The sequence below is a fragment of the Acanthochromis polyacanthus genome, chromosome 13, assembly GCF_021347895.1.
Source record: "Acanthochromis polyacanthus isolate Apoly-LR-REF ecotype Palm Island chromosome 13, KAUST_Apoly_ChrSc, whole genome shotgun sequence".
Taxonomy (NCBI): Eukaryota; Metazoa; Chordata; class Actinopteri; family Pomacentridae; genus Acanthochromis; species Acanthochromis polyacanthus.
This window is the reverse complement of record NC_067125.1, coordinates 29743755-29767335: the sequence shown is the minus strand read 5'-3', so window position 1 is coordinate 29767335 and position 23581 is coordinate 29743755. Positions and strand designations below refer to the sequence as shown.

At 41.1% G+C, this 23581-nt stretch overlaps 1 protein-coding gene across 5 annotated transcripts in view; it reads left to right on the top strand.

Moving 5' to 3' along the window:
- The window catches only part of frya (furry homolog a (Drosophila)), a 54402-nt gene that overhangs the window by 9660 nt on the left and 21161 nt on the right, over window positions 1–23581 (top strand). For 2 of the 5 annotated variants that reach the window (XM_051957704.1, XM_022200141.2), the window contains exons 1-28: window positions 372–671; window positions 5914–6113; window positions 9661–9714; window positions 10464–10603; window positions 10720–10810; window positions 10986–11065; window positions 11165–11245; window positions 12215–12383; window positions 12767–12859; window positions 12959–13057; window positions 13638–13739; window positions 14082–14185; window positions 14684–14792; window positions 14883–14969; window positions 16381–16552; window positions 16661–16793; window positions 17027–17134; window positions 17475–17730; window positions 17918–18100; window positions 18364–18450; window positions 18879–19138; window positions 19793–19982; window positions 20247–20371; window positions 20854–20911; window positions 21097–21188; window positions 22155–22327; window positions 22790–22950; window positions 23178–23288. In XM_051957704.1, the coding sequence (XP_051813664.1) occupies window positions 602–671; window positions 5914–6113; window positions 9661–9714; window positions 10464–10603; window positions 10720–10810; window positions 10986–11065; window positions 11165–11245; window positions 12215–12383; window positions 12767–12859; window positions 12959–13057; window positions 13638–13739; window positions 14082–14185; window positions 14684–14792; window positions 14883–14969; window positions 16381–16552; window positions 16661–16793; window positions 17027–17134; window positions 17475–17730; window positions 17918–18100; window positions 18364–18450; window positions 18879–19138; window positions 19793–19982; window positions 20247–20371; window positions 20854–20911; window positions 21097–21188; window positions 22155–22327; window positions 22790–22950; window positions 23178–23288 (3588 nt within the window). In that variant the 5' untranslated portion in view covers window positions 372–601. Of the gene's footprint in view, window positions 1–363; window positions 672–4089; window positions 4365–5913; window positions 6114–9660; window positions 9715–10463; window positions 10604–10719; window positions 10811–10985; window positions 11066–11164; window positions 11246–12214; window positions 12384–12766; window positions 12860–12958; window positions 13058–13637; window positions 13740–14081; window positions 14186–14683; window positions 14793–14882; window positions 14970–16380; window positions 16553–16660; window positions 16794–17026; window positions 17135–17474; window positions 17731–17917; window positions 18101–18363; window positions 18451–18878; window positions 19139–19792; window positions 19983–20246; window positions 20372–20853; window positions 20912–21096; window positions 21189–22154; window positions 22328–22789; window positions 22951–23177; window positions 23289–23581 lie in introns of those variants that run through there. The other 3 variants (XM_022200146.2, XM_051957703.1, XM_051957705.1) reach the window with 3 other exon arrangements.

The following is a 23581-nucleotide window of genomic DNA, read 5'->3' as shown; positions in this document are numbered from 1 at the left end:
GATCCTCTGTGTTCAGTTGATCCCATCTGCTTTCCGATCACTTTAAGTGTCTTCCTCTTTCCCCTCCTCTCCCAGATGTTCGCTGTAGTGTGTCATGCTTCTCACATTCTCCATCTCCTCTGTCAGTGGCGGTGACCCATCAGATTTTCCCCAGTCATTCTGAAAGACGCACTAGCCCGGCCCTGTCATCATTATCAGGCCCTGCACGCAGACAAACAGTAGTTATTATTAACTGCGCTCCGCTAAGAGGATTGCTTCCTGCACTCTCAGCCTCCGCGCAGTTATTTAAAGGGAGCTTGCATTGCCGCCCACTGCCTGCCACAGCTTTAGAGAGAGAGAGAGAGAGAGAGATGTTGAGAGAGTGTGGAGGGAGGGAGGGAGAGAGAGAGGGCTGATAACCAAGGACAGGACACAAGAGGAGGGCTAAAACAGCGCTAGTGTGTTTTCTCAGGGTCTCGACAGCACAGCATTGTGTGCGTCACAGAGAGGTGACAGCAGGCAATACCTGCTGGTCCCAGCTCAACTGCTGCTGCTGCTGCTGCTGCTGCTGCTGGAGGGAAACCACAACTGTAAGGGGGACACTCAGTAAGACGCTGCAGCCATGGCCAGTCAGCAGGACTCAGGCTTCTTTGAAATCAGCATCAAGTCCCTGCTGAAGTCCTGGAGTGGAAGTGAGTAGCAGTTTGTCTTCTTGTTGTGCTCAGCTGACAGGGCTGACTGACTGCAGCTCTACTGGGAACACGACTTTATAGCCTCATTTTCCTGTTGTGGTCTGTGACTGGAACATGCTGCCGCTTGCTGCAGATTGAGCTCAGCACAATTGCATTGTTCATGATGCCAGCAAATGCAAACTTGGAAGCATCTTACTGTACTTTCAGCAACAGAGCACCACAGGTTTTCAGCTGTCTCTTAGCAACAGACGGATACATAACTCTGCCGAGAGTCACTGGCCAAGAAGAAGTTGCATATTATTGCAGAAGCACACAGTGTTATGGTGCAGTTACTCAATTTAACTGTGCAGTTGTTCTGTTGCTGGTGATTCTGCATATGATTTCTGCACCTATTTTAAAATTGCAGCTTTATATCACTTGAATCTCTTTTACTAGAGTTTCTGACAGAGTCTAAATAGCTCTTATTAGGTACGAGGACACAGTAATAGGATTAGCGGAGGTTCAGCTTGGTTGCATGTTCTATCTAGAGCTCACAGCTTCACTGCCTTCCACTGGGCCCAGGAGACTGGGATGGAATGCCTTCCTGCTTCTGACATGAGAGACATGAGAGGTGGTCCAGAGGATGGATACTGAAACCAGCCGACAAATAGACAGTAAACAGCAAAATAGCTCCTTAACTGTTCAAGCATGTGTAACATAGATTCCCCACTAAACCAAAAAATGTTTTGTTATTAAGGCAAAATCTGACATGTGCCAGCACTGAATATCTAAAGTGAGAAATGCGAATAAGTTTGTTGCTCCACTCAGGCAGTGTGGTATTGTGTATATACCTATTGAATGTGAATGTAAAGAGATACCACAAAACATGCTGTCCCTGTCTACACACTCAACATTGAGCCATCTCCTGATGATGTTGCATAATCGTCACAGTGGGTCACTTTGCTAAAGTGATAAAGGCACAGGCAGTCATTGTACAGTATCAGTGCAGTCTCACGTCTATGCATTTAACATTTTCATTAAATATGTGCTCTGCTAATCTCATCTCTCTGCTTTGAGTCGCACGAGCTGTTATGTAATGAATCACAAGATGGCAACAGAGATAGTGTAGTTCCTAAAGATTTATATAAATTAATGAGTATGGGCTGCAAATGTAAAATTGAAGATTTTTCTTTTAATTGTTTAGTTTTTAAGTAGAACATTTGTGAATTAGTGACTGCAGCCAGCAGTATGTCTTCCCTGCTGTCTGTCAGATGCTGTTTGCACTGTGACCACAAAGTTAACAGTCTCACGACCTTTTAGACAGTTCTTTTAATAAGTGAGTGTATCCAGCTCTCATAAAACAGTGACAAACACCCGTATAGAGCTGGCATTGTGCAGCAGCGGCATCAGGTCTGCTGTTCAAAGTGCCTGAAGGCCAGTCCTCCGTCAGCCAATCAGAGCAGGAGAAGAGCTTGTTGGGAGCCGGGCACAGCAGTGCTCCTGATGACGAGTCAAACATGCTGCTCAGTTATTTATCTACTATTACGAAATTCAATCATGCTCTTTCTCTGTTTGGTTTTTAATCTTGGATCATTTTGAACTGTTTGTGCTCTGTTCTTTCAGTTTTAATTCAAGTTCTGTGTCACATTGGGCCAAACCATTAAATCATTCTTCGTTGTGTAGCAGTAAAATACTTCCGCTCTATTTTTGAGGAGCTAAAAATAGTATTTCAACAGTAACTAAAGTTAAACATAGAGGAGTCCCATCTGTTTAGTTGGAAAAGACAGATGCGGGCTTTTAAACAGGAACTTATATAATTGGCCTGAAATGCTCTCTCACAGCGGGCAGCAGTTTCCAGCATGATGTCAGCTCGCTAAAGCAGGGCTGATGGTCAATAGTAAGAGACCGTCATTTTAATCTGCTTTTCATGGAGGTCTGTAATAACACCCTCTCTCTCTCCACACTCTTCCCACTCTTTGAGACACTCAAACTGTGAACTTGCAATTATGTATTAGTATCACAACGCTGCTGCTCCATCGGCTCCAGCTGTTCCCTCTCTTTTGATAAATGCTTCAGCAGAAATAGTTCAGCTTGAACTTTAGATAGCATTCCAAGAGATTTGCAGCAATTATCATGGGAACGTCGTAGAGCAGTGTTAGTTCTTATGATTTATTCCGTTTGAGTTTAATATGGAAATATATTCAGTGTGGCACATCTGGTTGTTGGGAGGAGCTGGTGCTTTCGCTTGGCCTAAAACTTTATGACCTCACCTCGCCAACAACATTTTGTCACTTTTTTTTATTAACTCTCCATTTTACTGGAGCAAATAAAACAGTGCCCTTTTATTCCAAGAATGAAGTTTAAATAATTTACAGTAATGGAGGAGAATAGTAGCATTACAAAGCTTGCATTTCCCACTACTTACTCACAGAAATGCAGCGTCAGTGTTTCTTACAGAAGCTGAACAAAGTGTTCTCAGAGGTTTATGTTGATATTGGAATGTCTAGTCCAGTTGAAGGGGTCAGTGGTATCTAAATATCCACCCACACTGTTCACAAACGGCCGCTGAAGTGGTTGTTTACTCAGTGGGAATGTCTCTGCGGACTGCATTATATGCAATCGTGTGTGTGTGTGTGTGTGTGTGTGTGTGTGTGTGTGTGTGTGTGTGTGTGTGTGTGTGTGTGTGTGTGTGTGTGTGTGTGTGTGTGTGTGTGTGTGTGTGTGTGTGTGTGTGTGTGTGTGTGTGTGTGTGCAAGAGAGAGGCACTTGTTAGCTTGTCTGCATTGTCCCCAAGGGAGCACCACCATGCTCAGGGTGTTTCCAGCATGGCGATGATGTAATGCATGCTGTGCTCGAGCTCCTTGTTTGCAGAGTCACATGTCGCGTCTGAGGCTTCTCACAGTGCTGAGAGCAACAGAAAAGAGCTTCATATGCACACTGGTTCCTTTATTTAAGCTCTCATTTCAAGTTTCAGTCATTGGTGTAGGAAAATTTTGATAAAATGATGTGTTTCTTTTCATTTCATGGAGGATAAAAACATTTTTGAAAACAGAAATGCATGCATACCAACCCTCTGTTGCTGGGAAGTTACCTCAATTTATTGCCTTAAGAGCTCTATTTCCTCTTCTTTAATCCAAAAACTGTGATGGCAGAGTTTGAGTGTGCCTGATCAAGAATGGTGTTTACACTCTGTTGTCTGTGCCTCGTGCTCCAGGATCACAGATATGAGGAAAGGGGAGGGAGAGCTGCTCTGTCAGTATAGTGTTTACCCCAGGATAAATATAGTCGCACAACTATGCCACCATAGCATGTCGGACCTCATCACTGTGCTGTGCCTCAGCTAAAAATTCCCACCTGACCTTCACTCTTGGAAGGCACCGGTTGGTCACAAGGCTAGAGGAAGCCATAGCAGAAGCAGCTCAGAGCGAGAGTGAGAGAGTGGGAGAGAGAGATCCAGCGATTGCGTGGTCTCCCGTACCAAACACTACTCCCACTTTTTAAAACACACCCGCTGTTGGCTCTGTACACCATGGAAAGTATACCCAGGAGGACAGAGCCAGCTGACTCACAAGACATGGAAGTTGGTGGATTTTACTAGCGAGCGTTTGTCTCAACTCAGGACAACCCTGGATACCGTATCCTCCTTCCCCACTATGGACGGGACAGCTGTGTGCTGGAGTAAGGCCAGCGTCATCAGCTTCATCAAGGGTCTGGGTAGGTGCTGAGTTGCCACGAGTGAGGGAAGCATGTTCTGAGAGCCATAAAAGGTCGTTACACATGCTGGGCATTCCTTGAAACATAACCAATGCTTCATGTCCTGAGAAGACCTGGAGGAGAAAACCTACTTACCAAAAATGATTCTCCAGCTTCTCTTGTGCAATTTTGTCCGTGCCACATATTTTGTGCTGTCCGGGAAAAAAATGCTGATTTGAAGTTTGACATTATTTTTCCGCTATGCACAACATGTGTTGATGTGCAAAATCTCAATTCCCCTTTCACTTTTGCGGATGTGTTTGCATTTTCCTTCAGCTACCTGTAGCGAGTTAGAGAGCAAAGCAGTTTAGGCAGTTCATTAAAGTTGAAATGCAAGAAAATCTTTCTACTTTTGGACCCTCATTTAGCTGACAAAAATATTAAACCATTAAATTAAATTACCAGCTATCCAATTCCTCTGCTTAATGCATGCTTTAGGTTTTTGTTTCCTCACAACTCAAGCTGAGACATACTGTTAATTAAAGGTCAAGACTTCTTCAGCCCACATGTGTTGTATGTGATATACCAGGCTACAGTGTATATGGTAAAGATCTTTCTAATTACACCGTGTAAAAAAGAAATAAATACATGTCTCAGTTTTTTCCATATCTGTGGATAGGTGTGGCCATCCGGTGTTAATTTAGCCATTCAGAGCATCACAAAATCTCTCAATATGACTCTTTGCATGAAATGTATTTGATTAGTTTTGATCTGTATTTCAGCAAAATAAAAGGAAAGCAAACTAAAAAGCTGACTCTGCAGTCTTCAGTTTGATATGTGGCTTTGACAGATGTACAGTAATGTGCTCCTGTCACTGTCTTGGCCGTACTTTGCTTCTGCTGATGTGATTTCTGCTCAGTCACATTTGTTACATGCTGAAGCTGAAGAAAATGTGGTTCTCATTGTACGGCAGTAAGTCTATTCTGTCCCCTCTGAATATTTTACACCAGATTTATGGCACTTTGTGAGGTTGACATGTGGTTAGTAGTTGCAGAGTGTTGGGCTAAATGAAAATTTCACACTTCTAATGAGATGTTTGTATGCATTTCTTTTCTATATTTAGTACTTGTTAGTTCGTTCAGGGGTTGTTCGTGGCCCGAGCCCGTCCATCCCTAATTAAGCATGGGCCACATCATAACACAAGCTGAAGGACGGTCACATGCACAAGATTCTTGCTTCCCTCGAAGGGCAATCTTTGGTACGAAATGAAAACACCAGCTGCCAGCCATGGTGTTTTAATTTCCATATGTGCACTGTTCACTGTAGCAATAGCAAAAAAAGAGCAGACTCAGGGCAAGCCGGTGCCCTTTGGACAGTCTGACTCAGGAATGCTCAACATGTTGGGAACTTTTTGTCCATGTTTGGAAACTTCTCTGCAGTACCCTGTTCGCTGATCTCTCCTTGTAAACAGATCCGTGCCTGATCCTGTTCTAGTAATTTGTGCTGGAATTAGCAGTGTTTTAATTAACAAAATTGTTCTCATCTTGTGCTTTTTGTGTCTTTTCCGCAGCCTCACCCGTGGGGAACGGATACAGTAAACCTCCCATCCCTCCAGTCTGCTGTCCTCAGGGAGAAAAGGGTCCTCCAGCCATGATGCCCATCAGCATTGACCCGGAGAGCAAACCGGGCGAGTACGTCCTCAAGAGCCTTTTCGCCAATTTCACCACCGTGTCCGAGCGCAAGATCCGCATAATCATGGCTGAGCCGCTGGTGAGTGGGCAGAGAGAAACCGACCAGAGGGTTACTGGTCGTGGTTTCCTGTAGTGACTGGTTATTGTGGCTCTGAAGAGGAAAAACATGCAGTCAAGAGTATTATATTCGTAAAAATATAGATATATTCTCAGTTTTTTTTTCTTGTTTGCTTCTTAATTAATTGTCTTGTGAGTCCTTGTGGGTGTTTTGAACCACTTTGGCAATGCCGGCAGGAAGACTAAACGACAGACTAATAATTTCTAGTTAACAGTAAAGAATTACAAACAGTGCTGCAAGAATTTAGATCCTTTACTTACAGTTGAGAAAGTGAAGTAAATGCTTCAGTATAGCACTTTCACAAAATTCAGTTGCAAACAAAGATAATCAGAAGTAATGATGCTAACTAAAGGAAAAAAGACAATGAATTAGTTGGTTAATTTGTTATAGACTGTCGAAATAGCAGTTTTGGGTTTTGCTTTATGAGTGTCATTTTACAAAGTCCCTTTAGGATCATTATTAACCTTTTAGGTTAGTCATTTAACTAAAATCTTGGTTGATTTATCAATAAAACAGTTTACCATGGCAAGAACATTTGGTCATTCCTAACCCTGTGAACCAGAATATGTGTCTTTTCTGTATTTTGGCCAAACAAACCAACACATTTAAAGATGTTACTTTGACTCTGGGAAAACATAATGCACATTTTACTCTATTTTGTAACATGCTATAGATCACACAATGAATTAATCAATTGAAAGAATAATTGATAATTTCATAATAAAAATAAAGTCAGAATATTGCTAGTATTTTGATAAGGAAAGCACTTCTGGCCTGGATATTTATCAGTATATAAAGGTTTAGGTTGTCCCAGTATTTAATCTTTCGCATTTGGAACTGACGATCAACCATTTCTGTCGATGGTTTTCTGACTTGCCACTGAAGATACAGATTTATGATCATTTCTGGAAAAGCAGATGACGGTAAACACTGCCAGTTGCATCTTCCAAGAGACTTTTTGTGCGGTGGAAGGTGAAGCTGCTCAGTAGGGCCAACAACAGCTGTTATAAATAATTCTTTTTACAGAAAGGCAGGTGGGGAAAAGCCATTGTCTGGTGGTGTGGGCACCATTCACCACCTGCTCCTACAACCACATTAGCATCTTACAAATGCTACTGAAAGTCAGCCAAAAATGACCAACTGATCCATATTACTAGGAAACTGAAATGCATTTCGCAGTAGTTTTCATACCTTTTGCTTCGTGCCCTATGGCACGGTTGAGTTGTTTACCAGAAATAGTTACACTTCCATGTGATTTTTAACAGGTCTGATATACTGTGAGTTGTACTTGCGGTCTTACATCAGTGAGGCTGCTGTGGACATGCTGTCTCCAGTTTTAGTGACTGTGATTTATATGCAGCTGTTAGTCACTGGCCTCGGTCTGCAGGGACGTGTTAATTACCACAGGGAAAGTGTGCAGCCCCTGGCTTTTTTGTAATACCCTCTAGAGGATGGAAGGGAGGATGTGTCCCTCTTTGTTTTTTCCTCTCAATGGAGAACTAGCTGAGTAAATTGTTTTAGCTTTGCGGTATAGTTAGTGGCATGTTATCCCCCGTGTTTCTGACCTTCTTTAACCCCACAAATCCCACATCCTTCCGGTGGGTTTGAAAGGCATGTTGTCTTTAAAATAAATCACCAAAATTACACCAATTATCAGAGCCAGGAACCGTAAAAACAGACATAATTGGTGGATTTTTAACTTTACAACGGTGCTTGAACTGCTCATCTGTGACTTGCTGGTATATTGGGAAAAATAAACAAATAAGCTTTACATCGTGACATTTTATCCAAATCATTTTCATCTAAATGTCTCATTTGAAAATTTACCAATAATAAACAGTTTACCGTAACCAGATCATGTATAGAACAAAAAAGTCTGCTCTTCCTGGTGCGACTGAGAAGCTATTAGTAACTCAGCTGCAGCCAAGAGTCACAAGGCAAAAAGTTTTCTAGTTTTCAACTAGACTGAACTGTTTGTTTTCAACTTTCATTTTAAAAAATGTTTTCAATGGTTCACAACATTAAAATTTTATTATTTATTATACTGCACAAAATGTATTTTTGAGTTCTCTCTACTTCTAGCCATGATTGTGTTGTTTCCACTGAGATGCAGGATTTTGTATTGCAGTGAAAAATGAGCCCAGTGAGTAAAAATGCAAAAAGAGCTCGAAGCACCCAGAAATTGCTTAGGATTCAGAGCGTCAATAGAATTCATCCATTTTCGATCAAATGAAGTCGTATTAGTCAATAAAGTGCAGAGGAAGTAAAAAAACAAAACTAATGGATACATTATGTTTAAGTTGCAGGAAATAAACTCAGTAAAAATGTAAAACTGTGAGGTGACTGAATACAGTGTTTGTGTAGCCGGCTGCCACAAAGGCCAGCAAACTTGGTCAAAGCCTGACATTGCAAGAAGCATTGACTTTTCTGTCATTCCAGCACAGATGGGCTCCTCAGATGCAAGCATTTGTCCAAAAACTGAAAGGTTCATCAGTGCATGAGGCTTAGCTGGTGTTCCAGCTGCAAGAGAGAGAGAGAGAGAGAGAGAGAGAGAGATAGACATTGCCATCAGCCCACGCAATGCCAATGTCACTCACATTAGACAGTTAGCTATTTGGGATTAATCAGCAAGAGCTGTGCTGTCTGGCAGATGAGACAGCAAAGGGATGTATGTGGGATAGCAGAGCATCAAAAAGGTGAACGAAAGCAGATGCTTTGATTTGTGCAACCAGAGATTCGGTGGAAATGTTGGGCTAAGTGTATATAAACATCCTCCTATTACAGCTTTAGATGAATCAGTTTGCTATTAAGTCAGGCGAGTGCTGTGTGATGAAGCGTCCCTTTGCTGAAATTACATTAAAGATCTTTTAAAGCTGCAGTGAAACACTTGTAGTACTTTACAATTATTTATCCTGCATTTGATTTGTTAGCATTTCCCAGAAGATTGCAGGTAAATTTCAGGCAGCGTGTTAAATTTGTGTACAAATGTTATCAGCTAGCAATGTATAAAGCTCAAATGCGTTTTACTGGAACTACTATAACACTATATTTAGTTTTCTTTTTTATCATCTTTTTTAATGTCAGGCAGTAAACTCTGCCCTGATTATTAACTTTAATACATAACCAGCCTTCAGCCTTCATTTACTACTAGTCATAAGACCTGCTTTCACACAGAAGTCATCTACAGGAGATGAGTACATTGAGCCTAAATCCCTCTTGAAGGCTTTTATCTCAGATGATAGAAGACTGTAATAATGGGAGCTGTCATGAAAGGCCCATCTCTAATACTGTATGTGACCCTGAATGCTCATGCCAGGCCACAGACTGATTGATGGCTCTCTCATTAGCTGTGCTGTAATGATACCCTGTTCAAAAATATTCCACACTCTCCGTCCAGGCCGGATAGACTTATGAGCTTCAAACTTCTAACAACTTTTCCAGATTTAATTTACGAAATTAAGAAAGCATACAAAGTTGTAAAATGACACCCCTTTTTCTGTGTTTTCAGGAAAAGCCATTAACGAAGTCACTACAGAGAGGAGAAGATCCTCAGTTTGACCAAGTAAGTGCAGAGAAATATGGGCAAGTGTTCATTTCAACATGTATAAGATGTCGTTTTTGTTTTATAAATGATCATGTTAAACACTGCTCTGGTGTGATGCACTGCAATGTGAAAAAGTCGCTGGCTGAAAGCTCCGCTCGCATCCCAAAAGGTCTTTCAGATTCAGTCAAGGGCAGGAGTGTTTACCTTGAGAGCTGGCACTGCCTCAGCTCTAGGTGTGTCCAGCAGGTCTGTGGCTTTGCAGAGAAGGCCCTTTCACAGCCACAGAGGTGTGTTTGTGCTGCTGCGCGAGGCCATTCAGCAGCCACACAGAGCCAGGATTCTTCTCCAGCCTGGTGCTGAATGAAGGGCTCGCTGTGTTCTCCAGTCCGGCCAGACTCTCCTCCCTTCCTGTGTGCCCGGCCCGTTCCTTCCTTTCCCGCTCCCTCCCCCAAGACTGAGGGAGGCAGCCCCATGGGCACCGAGTCTCTCTCCATAGTCCCAATAAGGACCAAATCACACTTCAATCTCAATTCTCTGCCTTAATGTAGCCTTGAATGTTACTTAAAAGCTGCCCCATTTAACCGTATTTATTGTTTAAATGTTAAAAACGTGAAGAAATGTAAATGAGTCCTCGTGCGCTGTTGGAATATTCGGCGAAATTGCTGCACAAATAAACAAAGGAAGCCCTGATTGCTATCTGTTGCTTTGGCATGTTAACTGCTTAACACTAATGTACATTTGCACGACGTATGTCATGTTCTTTCTAGTTGATAAGCACCATGAGCTCTTTGGCTGAATACAGTCTCCCCTCCATCCTGCGCACTTTGTTCGACTGGTACAAAAGACAAAATGGACTGGAGGAGGAGTTGCACGAGTACCGGCCCAGAGCCAACACCAAGTCCAAAAAGTGAGAATCATTCCTGTGATTTCTGACGTGCCACCTGTGGAATATGTAAAGAAACAAGGGTGAAGCTCACATGACTGTAGCAAACCTGTTGTTCTTGTATTTTCCCTTTCAAACAGTGACGAGCAGCAGAGAGATTATCTACTTGAAAGGAGGGATTTGGCCATCGACTTCATCTTCTCCCTTGTGCTTATAGAAGTTTTAAAACAGGTGACTTGACCACACCTTGAACTGTACAAAAGCAGCTTGCAGATAATCTTGTTATTTTATGACATAAAGCTAACTTGCGTAGAACTCCTGTGATTTATTGCTACTGAGAAAATAATCTTGACGTAGCCTGTTTTTCGGGAATGTTCATTCTCATACAATTGTGATTCTTTGCTAGATGTCGCTCTACCCGGTCCTCGACAGTTTGGTGAATGAAGTCATTAATTTAGCCTTTAAGCACTTTAGATACAAAGAGGGGTAAGCTCTCATTCCTTTCAACCCAGTTTATTTTTCTTTCCTATATTTAAGTTTCTCCCAAGTTCGCTTTTCTTTGCCTAATACCATATCTCTCTGCAGGTATCATGGTCCTAACACTGGCAACATGCACACTGTAGCAGACCTCTATGCTGAAGTCATAGGAGTATTAGCCCAGTCCAAGTAAGTAGCAAAGGCAGAACTATGATTATGTAATTGAATATTATTGTTCGTCCATCTTAATTTAGTGGCTGTCTTATCTTAATTCTCTGCTCTGCTGGTGTTTGGTGCTATGCCACATCTCGCTGGTGTGTTTCCATTCCTAACTGCAAAACATTCCCAGGTCCAGGAGGCTGGACCGTACTGTAGGGACGACACACTTTTAGACAGGTCCCCTTCACACCAAACTAGGACTGGAAATTGATGTCTGTTTATTTGAAGTTTTGAGATCATTACAGCAAGGAACAATCCCTTAAAATAGAGATATGGTTGGTGAGCATGCTGCATACCTCCTCTCCAAAGTGCGCTCTGCTTAATTTCCTGCAAGAGATGCTTCACTGAAGGACTTATATAGAGATCTTTGCTTTCCTCTGAGGATAAGAAAGAAAGAAAGAAGAAAGAAAGAAAGAAAGAAAGAAAGAAAGAAAGAAAGAAAGAAAGAAAGAAAGAAAGAGAATTTTATTGTAAACTTAAATTAGATGCAGAGATGCAAGTTTCTTAAAAATAACTTCTCTGTCTGTTGAAATAATAAACAGTTTTTCCTCCAAGATGCAGAAACAGCTGGATTCACTTTCGTACAAGTGCGGCACCAGTCACCAGGGAAGAGATTAAGAAACGCTCTTATAAGCTCCCATGATGAATTAATGTCTAAATTTAGACCAGCTGAAGAATCCCATCTCTGCTTCAATTTGGGCAAAGGATCAGGTGCTCAAGAAGGAGTTCATCTTGGGGCGCAGACTCGCGGTCGTAAAGCCTGGAGACAAGGGGGTGATATTTTTGTCAGACGCACTCCCTGAATATTGTAACTGTATTCTCCCTGAGTCACTGCTCTGAGTTCTTACTTTTTTGTGGAAGTGCTGATTTGGGATTCGTGTGACTGAGCTGTGAATGCGTGTCTTTATATAGAATCTCAATGAGTTGTTTTATTCTCAGGTTTCCTGCTGTGAAGAAGAAGTTTATGACTGAGCTGAAGGAGCTGCGGCAGAAAGAGCAGAGTCCATATGTAGTGCAGAGCACCATTAGCCTCATCATGGGGGTCAAGTTCTTCCGAATTAAGATGTATCCCGTTGAGGACTTTGAAGCCTCTTTTCAGTTCATGCAGGTACAACAGACTTCAGGAACTGAATCATCTTTCAGTATTTTGAATTTGTTAGAAATGAGCTTTACAATCTGCCAACATACAGGTTAAATGTTATAAACTACACATTCCCAATCACTTTGCTTTTCTTGTTTATTAGCCTTCTTTTGATTTTTCAGTTTTAAAACTATTACGTACTTAAAAATTCCCAACATTGTCAAGATTTTTTGCTCTTCACTATACTTCCCATTGGCTTTGTCATGCAGTTTGTGGATTGCATTTAGTTTTGACCATACAGTAGCGTTGTAAGTCTATTTATCGCTTGTTTATATTCTTACTTAACATTTTCCACATGTACAGTAGATTCAAAGTGTAAATTAGGTGATCTGCTGCTGTCTTTTCCACAGGATTGTGCCCATTATTTTCTCGAAGTCAAGGACAAGGACATTAAGCACGCCTTGGCTGGCCTTTTTGTTGAGATCCTGGTCCCTGTTGCAGCAGTAAGACCCTTTTTTTCCCTCTTGTAATGACTGATCTCAATAGAAGAACTGTGCAGAGGATTGTCTCTCTTGATGCTACCTCATGTGATGTTGTTCTAGGCGGTGAAGAATGAGGTGAACGTTCCCTGCCTTAGGAACTTTGTGGACAGCTTGTACGACACCACACTGGACCTGTCCTCCAGAAAGAAGCACTCGCTGGTTAGTTGCAGAGCAGAAAACAAACTGACGCTGATTGTTGGGTCTCTGTTTTCACTCCGACACCCTCAGCTGCATGTTGGATGCCTGTGGTCTCTGTGAATCCTCAAGGTCACTCTTGTGTAATGTTATTTTACAATGCAGAAATAATTTATGAGGGCAGACAGGCAGCCATTGCTAAGCACAGAAAAGAGAACGATAGCAATGCAGCATGCAGTAGATATGCATATGTGGAGTTCCTTCCCTTTAACGTGTCTTGAATAAATCATCTCACCACATTAGTTCATAGGTATATAGAAAGAAAACAACTCTTATGAAACTTCAGTTTGCTAAAAAGGTCTACATTCCTCTGAGGAAGCATTTTGTAAACGATTCAAGATCAGCAAAATCATAAAAAAGCAGAAACTGGTTTAAAATGCACTTGGTTCAGAGATAATTCTTCATATTGCTCCAATTGTCCACTTAAAAGACACACTCAGATTCCAGAAATAAGATTTAGATTTTTTAGTCATTGTGAAGCTTTTTTTCTTTACAAAACCAGTATATTATTCTGGAAACTAAACATTTGCTGTCCTCCACTCAGGCTTTTTACCCACTGGTGACGTGCCTGCTGTGTGTCAGCCAGAAGCAGTTCTTCCTTAACAGATGGCACATCTTCCTGAACAACTGCCTCTCAAATCTGAAGGTAATGTAACCTGGAAACCAACCGACATTAAGTCAGATTACAGCTATCTTTGTTTACCAGAGAGGGGCATTTAAATTTGTAAAAAGCTGTGTGTATCATATACGCATCCCTTTTGCACAAAATACAGATAGAAGTGTGTTAAATTACATTGTTGTTTGGTATTTGATTGTCTACATGGCCCTATTATACCGAATGCTTTAAGCTGTAATCATTGCAGCTGTATAAGCACAGGGTGATTACAGTAATGAGCTCATTTAGTTACTGCATCCTAATCTAAAATAAATACCACTTTCTGGCTGGTTCTGTCTCTGATTTTGTTTTAAAATTGTGATTTTATTACAGAGCAGAGACCCGAAAATGGCTCGTATTGCGCTGGAGTCCTTGTATCGACTGCTGTGGGTTTACATGATCAGAATCAAGTGTGAGAGCAACACTGCAACACAAGGGTAAAAAATCTTTTAATTCTCTGTATATGCACTTTTTTTCCTCCAGTGTTTTCAGTAAGCATGAATGAATATTTTTTGTGAAACCTGTGAGAAACTGCTAATGCTGAAAGTATACAATGTTATATTTTAGTTTATAGATGAGAATATTTTTCTGGATTTAAGGAAAGAGCGCAAAAATTAATTTCAGTAGGGGCTTTAGACTAAACTGTCCATCCTTCTTATGGATTTTATTTTGCTATTTGGTGAATGCTTTATACATGTCCAGTGTTGCAGGTTTTCTGTGCCAGTGGCTCACGGGTTTATCAGCAGTTATTATGAGCCTCAGCACACTGGAGGAATCCCAGACAGGCCCAGCCAGACTTTTTAAATGTGTTAATTAGGCCAAAAATAAACACGTCTTAAAATAAACCTCCTTTCAAGCAATAGAGGGACTGTACAGAACGTTTAAAAGCTTGCTCAAGGTGTCCTCATAATGTGTTCTTTTCTTTGGCTCCACAGTCGTCTAAACACCATTGTAACGACGCTTTTCCCCAAAGGATCCCGCAGTGTGGTACCAAGAGACATGCCACTCAATATCTTTGTCAAAATCATCCAGTTTATTGCACAGGTAAACACAACAATACTGTCCACAGACATCATTTTTAATGGAATGCTATATATCACATTACTGTCATTATATATTCTTATTTCCTTACAGGAAAGACTGGATTTTGCCATGAAAGAGATTATCTTTGACCTCCTGTGTGTTGGGAAACCAGCAAAAGCCTTTAGTCTTAATCCTGAGGTAAGAGCTGAACATTTGCTTAAATGGTGTGACACACACTGATGTTTATTTGTTTATTTATTTATTTGTTTGTTTGTTTTTTAATTTTTCTTTATTTCATGTATCCCCACTCAAAACGGAATTTTCTGAAGTAATAATACTTTGCTTCCAGTTTTGCTTTGTGTCCTGAACTCCTTCTTAGTTTAAAAAAAATTATGTGAAAGGTCTTTCTTGCCATGTACAGATGTGTATCTTGGAAAGTAAATGTAAAATTTTAAAGCTGGTGTTGCTGTTGTTAAATTGAATTGGAAAAATATAATCCATGGCTTATCAAAATTGATACCTGATCTAAATATCTGAGGACATTCCAGTTATGTATGTACTAGACAATTTGATGTCACAGTAATGCATTCAGTTTTACAGCAGCAGTACTGTTGGAAATATAACGACAATAACACTAATAGTAATACTTTTTCTATAGCACCTTTTGAAAACAAACAATATATATATATACCGGGCTTTGCAAAAGTTCTGTTACACGGTTTCATGATCTTTAGAGACGTTTACATGTCGGAGTGAAAAATTCCATTAAACAAACTGAAAGTTCTACCTTATAGGCAGGTGTCCTGAATACAGTTTTTTTCTCTGGTGAAGTTGTATCAAGATGGAAGTCAAAAGAGTTGAGATATCTGCTCTCCTTCATGCTGGCCACAACAAGTCTGACAGAGCCAAGCAGCTGAACATCAGCCGGATGACCGTCCACAGAGTCGCGGAGAGGCTCAAGAATGGTGAAGATCTTTCAGTGATCTTTCAAGAATGGTGAAGACCTGAAAGATCTTCACCATTCTTGAGCCTCTCCGCAACTCTGTGGACGGTCATCCGGCTGATGTTCAGCACAAAGGAGAGTAGATATCTCAACTCTTTTGACTTCCATCTTGATACAACTTCACCGGAGAAAAAAATTTGTATCAAGGACACCTGCCTATAAGGTAGAACTTTCAGTTTGTTTAATGGAATTTTTCACTCCGACATGTAAACGTCTCTAAAGATCACGAAACCGAGTGTAACAGAACTTTTGCAAAGCCCGGTATATATATATATATATATATATATATATATATATAGTATAAAGAAAGTCAACAACAGCTGTTGCAGCAACACACTTTCCAATTTTTTTTTTTAAAACAACAACAAAATAAACATTGTGTTTGGCTGGGAGAGCGTATCCATGGGTAATATTATGCTAATATTATATTGAGACCCTGAACAGTTTTTTGTAACGAGATTTTTGCCTGAGTAATCTAAAATTCCCCTCAAATATGTCCATGGTACTCCCAACACTGCTACTGTTGCTAGGTAATTTCGTGCAGGTGGTTAAAGGTTTTTTTTTTTCCCCCTGGTAATTAACATCTGAACTTTCTTTCCCATTCAGAGAATGAATATTGGTCTGAGAGCATTCCTGGTCGTAGCGGACAAACTGCAGCAGAAGGACGGGGAGCCTCCCATGCCTAACACCGGTTGCACTTTGCCCTCTGGAAACACACTCCGAGTGAAGAAGACGTACCTGAGCAAGACGCTGACAGATGAGGAGGCCAAAGTCATCGGTGAGGCAGACGGAGCGTGGTCAGGAATGCTGGAAATGTCAAGCTTTTGCAGACTCACATTACAGCATCAACAGAGTGGATTTCGAACAGTTTTTTCATTTCTTCCAGGTATGTCACAATATTATTTTCATGTGCGGAAAGCTATTGACAACATCCTCAGACACCTGGACAAGGAGGTGGGACGCTGCATGATGATGACTAACGCTCAGATGCTGAACAAGGAGCCTGAGGACATGATCACGTATGTGTGCATATGCAGGCTGTCATCCTTGCTACCAAAACATTTTACTTAGTAGAAGTCCAGGGTGACTCATCAGGGTAGTGTTAACAGTGCCATCGTTAAATCATTCTTTCTTATTAACTCTTTATAACATTCATCACAATGCTTTCTCAGTTTACGCTTGACAGTTAAACACACTGGAAAGACACCTTTGGAGGAATGATTAAAATCAATTAGACTCTGACCTTTTCCAGAGGTGAAAGGAAGCCGAAGATCGACTTGTTTAGGACATGTGTTGCGGCCATTCCTCGCATTCTGCCTGATGGGATGTCCAAGCCAGAGCTCATAGACCTGCTCTCCCGGTGAGTCCAAAACATTTCTAAGAAATACCAAGCTCAGGCTGCACAGTCTGACTGTCTGACAAGATAATCGACTGTAGACATAATCAAATGTTATTAAATTTTGTTTTAAAAGCTTCTAACTCATTGACAGACTCTCAGATACCAACCAGGGCAATCTTGAATTAAATGTTACCAGAGTTTGTTGTTTTTTAGAGACGACAATAAAGTTATTTATTCCCGAGTTACACATACCACAGCTGTGTCCTCCAGTAGTACTTCTAAAAGAGGATCATTTTTGTTTAACAACTTAAAAAATAATGCAATATGTGAACATTGTTTTTTTTTTTCTCCTACTTTTCAGATTGACAATCCACATGGATGACGAGCTTCGACTCATTGCCCAGAATTCCTTGCAGAGCCTGCTGGTGGATTTCCCTGACTGGCGTGATGATGTCCTGTTTGGATTCACTAACTTCCTGCTACGTGAGGTCCAAGACACCCACCAGGGATTGTTAGATACGTCCCTTAAATTACTGCTGCAGCTGCTCACACAGTGGAAACTAACTCTGGCTACTCCAGGGAAGAGCTATGACACCACCAAAATGCACACTGTGGAGGTACGCACCTAGTGTTTATATTTATTTAGTGAGTTATTTTGTGCCCTTAACAAGAGAGAATGACTTTCTGATTGATAATGCCAACAAATACCTGTTGTACAAATAGATATTCAGTTTACAAACCTGTCACTTTAATAGTACAACAATGAAATCAGCTTTTGTTTTATTCTTTGTGTTTATTTTATAGCTGTTGCAGAGCAGTTCAAGCCTGAAGATCCCTGCAGAACGAGGTCCTCACTCCACTGTGCTTCATGCTGTGGAGGGCCTGGCGGTCGTGCTGCTTTGCTCCTGCCAGCTAAGCACCCGCAGACTCGCCATTGCTGTACTCAAAGAGATACGCAGTCTCTTCATGACCATCGGACAGTCTGAGGTAAAACAAAGAAACAAAAACTGATCTGACAGGTTAACTGTGCAATAAAACCCAATAATCCTGGTCCGCCCTCCTGTGTGCTTATAATCCTTTCTATTTTTATACTGTATTTAGACTTCTCAATACTCTATTTTATTGTAATATAATCTTTGTGAGCTATTGGATAACTTGAATTTCCTATCTATCTATTTATCTATCCATCTATCCATCCATCCATCCATCCATCCATCCATCCATCTATCCATCCATCCATCCATCTGCAGGATGATGATAAACCGATGATAGAGATCATGGATCAGCTCAGCCCTGTTATCCTGGAGAGTTTTGTCAGTGTTGCAGTCTCTGACACAGTAAGTTGTTTGTGTCTTCGCTTTGTCCTTTTCATTTCTTAAAGGACAGCATTGGGCTTCACTAAGCAATTTAACCACACTAAACAGTAAATTATTGTTTGAAGTGCTAACTGTGAGGGAGAAGCTCATTTTAGTTCCTGAATGAACAGCTGGAACTGAGCAGCTGTTTGCCAAATGACTCTCATTTACGTAATCATCAGGCTATCACCATGAGGCTGAGAATTTGTTGAGGATTGGATAATAACGTAAATATCCTTCTATGCATTATAAAAATGTGTTTCTAAATACACTATGCCATAATCTGACATGAGATTTCCCTTAATAGAGTTTAAATTATTATTGTTACACGTAGGAAATTAAGCGAAAGCTTCTAGTTGGATATCTAACACAGTCATGACCTCTGACCTTTGACCCCTGCTTGTTTGCAGGCCGCCCTGCCAGCTGGTCACCATGTGGACCTCCAGTGGCTTGTGGAGTGGAATGCGCTGCTTGTCAACAGTCATTATGACATTAGGAGCCCATCGCATGTGTGGATCTTTGCCCAGTCTGTGAAGGACCCCTGGGTGCTGTGCGTGTACAGCCTCCTCCGACAGGAAAACCTGCCTAAACACTGCCCCACAGCCCTCAGCTACGCCTGGCCGTACGTCTTCACTCGAATGCAGATGCTGATGCCGCTGGTCGACCAAAAGTAAGTCGACTCAAACGTGGCAACACTGGAAAACAAGCCCCTCTCAAAACTAGAGGAAAAACTTATTTCAAGGAACTTTTACCTTGAAATAAATAAAAAAAATCTGCCAATAGAACAAGTGAAAAATGGCTTGGTAAGATTTCTGGAAATAAGATATGATATTTAGAACATTCAGATTCAACATCTCTTTTTCTCCGTTCTAATATGTTAAAAAATTTCCCAAAAAATGTTGAAAATGTGAAAGTTTTGACTGTGAAAGTATATTTTTTTTCACATTTTCAAACTGTACAACGGGTCAATGTGACCCGCAGGACGACACGAGGGTTAAAAGAAGATCATTTCAAGATTGTTTGACTTGACAAGATATCCCTCCATCTTGCTGAAATGTTACTTGTTAAGTGAATTTATCTTAAATCAAGTGGGATGAGACATTTTGACTAAAAATAAGACAAATAGACTTGGTAAGATTTTGAGTTTTTGCAGTGAATGTGTTAAAGACGGATAATAAAACACTTCTTCTCTTTTCTGTTTTCTTACTTCCCTATTTGGTGTTCCTGTTTTCAGAATGACCACCTGATACCAGTTTCCCATTGAGCATAAAACTGAGATAAAAATAAGGATCTAATAATATTTCCTTTTTATGCAATTCTCCAGCAACCCAGTGTACGCGAAGAAAACCAGCACCTCTGGCAGTGGCGATAATTACGTAACCCTGTGGAGGAACTACCTGATCCTTTGCTTTGGGGTAGCCAAGCCCAGTATCATGAGCCCCGGCCATCTGAGAGCGTCGACACCTGAGATCACAGCTCCTACGCCTGACAGCGGTGTCAGCTACGATAACAAGGTAGCTGCGTCCCCCATCCTCTGGCCTTATTAATTCCCTCAGTGCTTTGTCTATCCAGGATCAGGTGTTCACACTGAGCTTGTTGACATTCAAACTCAAAGCATCAAATTACACAGCAGCCAATTCACATGAATGGAGCAGGAAGCCAATATATTCTTAACTGTGCAGACACTTATCTCAACGCAGCCCTGAGTAATTAGTGGTGTTCAAGCAGTGTGAGAGGTTTTATTTGTCTGACTGAACCGTCGCTGTTTGATGTTTCAGGTTATCGGCAGCCCATCTGTGGCTTGGCTTCTGAAGCAGTTGGTTCCACTGATGAGGGCAGAGAGCATTGAGTTGACAGAGTCATTAGTTCTGGGCTTCGGTCGCACCAATTCGCTCATATTCAGGTATATCAAAGAACTGTCTTTCAGATCTTCCCCTCCGAGTCCTTCTATAGTCTTAATCTAGAGATCTTTCACCTAATTTCCATTTATCAAAATGTACTAATTGTTATGGTTGTAGGTGTATTTAAGAACTGCAACAGTTTAGTGCTTCTGATTTAAGCTGCTGTTTTGCTTTTGCCTCTTTTAGCGAGACTGAAACCATTGAAATGGCAGTTAGAGCGCAGTCCATTATTTTCTCTGTAATTAAAGCCTATGTTGACCTGTATTTATGTGGATTTAAAGTGGACATGGACAGCGGATTATACTGGATTGCTGCCTGGTTGCCTTTTTACAGTTGTTTCCTAGAAAACAGATTTTACACTTTAATCTATTTCCTTGAAAAAATATTTTAAAAAATAGTTGCAGCTCGGTTTAACTTTGCTCATGGAGCCAAATATTGTTTGATGAAACGCTTTACAATTTATTTTTTCAATGTGTGCACACAGGGAACTTGTGGAAGAGTTACACCCCTTAATGAAGGAGGCATTAGAAAGAAGACCTGAGGTTTGTTGGTCTCATTTGCTGCACAATGCATGATATAAGCAGAAAGATTAGAGTGACTAGAATGGACTACATCATACACCATTGTATCAGAGAGCTGCTGTGTTTCAGAAAATCAGTCAGTAAATGAGGATTACTACTACAGCCTCCAGGGCTTATTCGTCATTTAAGGATTTGATATTTTGCAGAACAAGAAGCGGCGAGAGCGGCGAGACCTGCTGAGACTTCAGCTGCTGCGGATCTTTGAGCTGCTGGCTGATGCAGGTGTCATCAGCGACAGGTAAGTGTGGCATTCATTCACACTTTCAGCCCAATTCATAGATGAAATCACATCCAGCACATTTAACAACTAAGAAGGGTCAACAAGATTTATAATATTGACTTTTTGCTGAACTGTCCGCTCACTTTGGGCTAATTTTTGCATTGCAATATGAAGTCCTGCTACTGTATGAAAACAGCACAACAACGGCTAGAAGTAGAGAGAACACTAAGGTGACATGTATGGTATATCAAAAATATAATGTCATACATTTCTTTGATTATTAATGTTACATAAATCTTAAAAACAAACATCGGAATCAACATGTATTATTATTCCAAGAGCACACAGGTCTTACCAGTATAGGAAAAATGTGAGCTGTGTATAATATAGATATTTCATTACTCATTTGTTTCCATACTTGTCTCATCTGTCTCTGCCCTGTGTATGTATATCCTGAGGTTCAGCCCCTTTCAGTCAAAAAATCACTGCATTTTTATCACAAGACTGTTGGCTGCACTTGAGTCACTAAAGGCTTCATAACTGTGCTGAGGACCACAGAATATTTTTTACTTTTACTGAATTTGGTTACTGTACACTGAATATTTAACACAGACATTTAGAGTCAAAAAATATCAGGACTTCATGCTTAGATTTGGTTACATTTTTTGATCGAACTGACATCACAGATGAGTAGTTCATGGACAATCAGAAAAGTGACTGCCAATTCTTCCTGTTTTCAGAAAAGGGTTTGATAAATGGTGTAATTGTAACTTTTTAAAAAAATATAAGATGCCATTAAAACCCACCAGCAGTTTTCAAAATTTCAGTGCAAAGTTCTGGGGTTAATTAAACACCTTTGTAATTAACTTTGTAATTGGGTTTTAACAGATGTTTAACTAGAAATTAAGAAATAATTGTTGCATACTATTTGGCTTGTGGTTTGTCTTGACTGGGCATCTCTGTGTTTTCTCTGTGATCCCGCAGTACAAACGGAGCTCTGGAACGTGACACCCTCGCCCTGGGCGCTCTGTTCCTGGAGTATGTGGATCTAACCCGGATGCTTCTGGAAGCTGAGAATGACAAAGATGCAGAGATCCTCAAGGACATCCGAGCTCACTTCAGCGCCATGGTGGCCAACCTCATCCAATGTGTACCAGGTATTCCTACGGCTCAACTTTAGAGTCCTTTTTTCTCCAACCAGTTACCGCACAGACGGACAAATTTCCGAATACAGCCTGCAAACTGGCCTACTACAATCCCTCTGTCTATTTGTGATTCTTGCGAACTGTGAATTTTATAAGAGGCTTCAATTTGGCTGGAGCTAGCACAGCACACAGAGTACCAGACTCTTGACATTGATCTTGCTTTGGATGTAGTCCAGGGGGAGGTGATCCAAAAATAGAACAACTTAAGGACACAGCAGGCAAGGGCAGGTGATGACTCATGGGTTACCACGCATTCACAAGTCCCTACTGAACGGCTAATGGTCTGTCGAGGGACATCAACATCTTGTTATCACATTGAGGAGTGCACTTTTAGTCGTGAATTAAAAGTTTAAGATTGCCTGTATATTTTAGGTGACTCCACACTTTCTTAATGAGCCTTTTTTCCCTCCTCAGTGCACCACAGGCGCTTCCTGTTTCCACAGCAGAGCCTGCGGCATCACCTCTTCATCCTCTTCAGCCAGTGGGCCGGCCCGTTCAGCATCATGTTCACCCCTCTGGACCGCTACAGTGACAGGAACCACCAGATCACAAGATATCAATACTGTGCCCTGAAGGTGAATACACCCTTCTTCAGTTTAACAGAACAACCCAGCTGTTAGGATCATTGCTAGATCACCGAGGCTGAAAACTTTTGGAACTATTCACCCTTTCTTGTCCAGTGTTGTGTTGACATTGGATGGAAATGTGCAGCTATTTTGGCAGTGTAAGATGAGGCCAAAAGTGTAACAGCTATTAAAACCATTAACATGTGAGCATTCTTGACTGATGTCTGTTGTTCCAGGCCATGTCGGCTGTGCTGTGCTGTGGGCCTGTGTTTGATAACGTTGGCCTCTCTCCAGACGGATACCTCTATAAGTGGCTGGATAACATACTGGCCTGCCAGGATCAGCGGGTATGTAGCCAATACTTCACCACTGTGGTGCAGTTAAACAAAGAGCTGACCCAGGAAGCTCATCTGATAGCTTGCTCAAGCCTGCTTTATACAGGCACAGCGTAATTCTTTGCCAACTGCTTACCATTATCTTGCTGCTGGCAGCCACTGAAGGGAGAGTTTTGTTTCAAAATAAACTTGTGTGATACTATCTTTATTCCAGTTTACTGTGATACAAGATAAAGCAGCTGCATGTTTATTTTTTCTTTTGTTTCTTCCTTTGAAAAGCCCATTACATGATTTAAGGTGTAGTA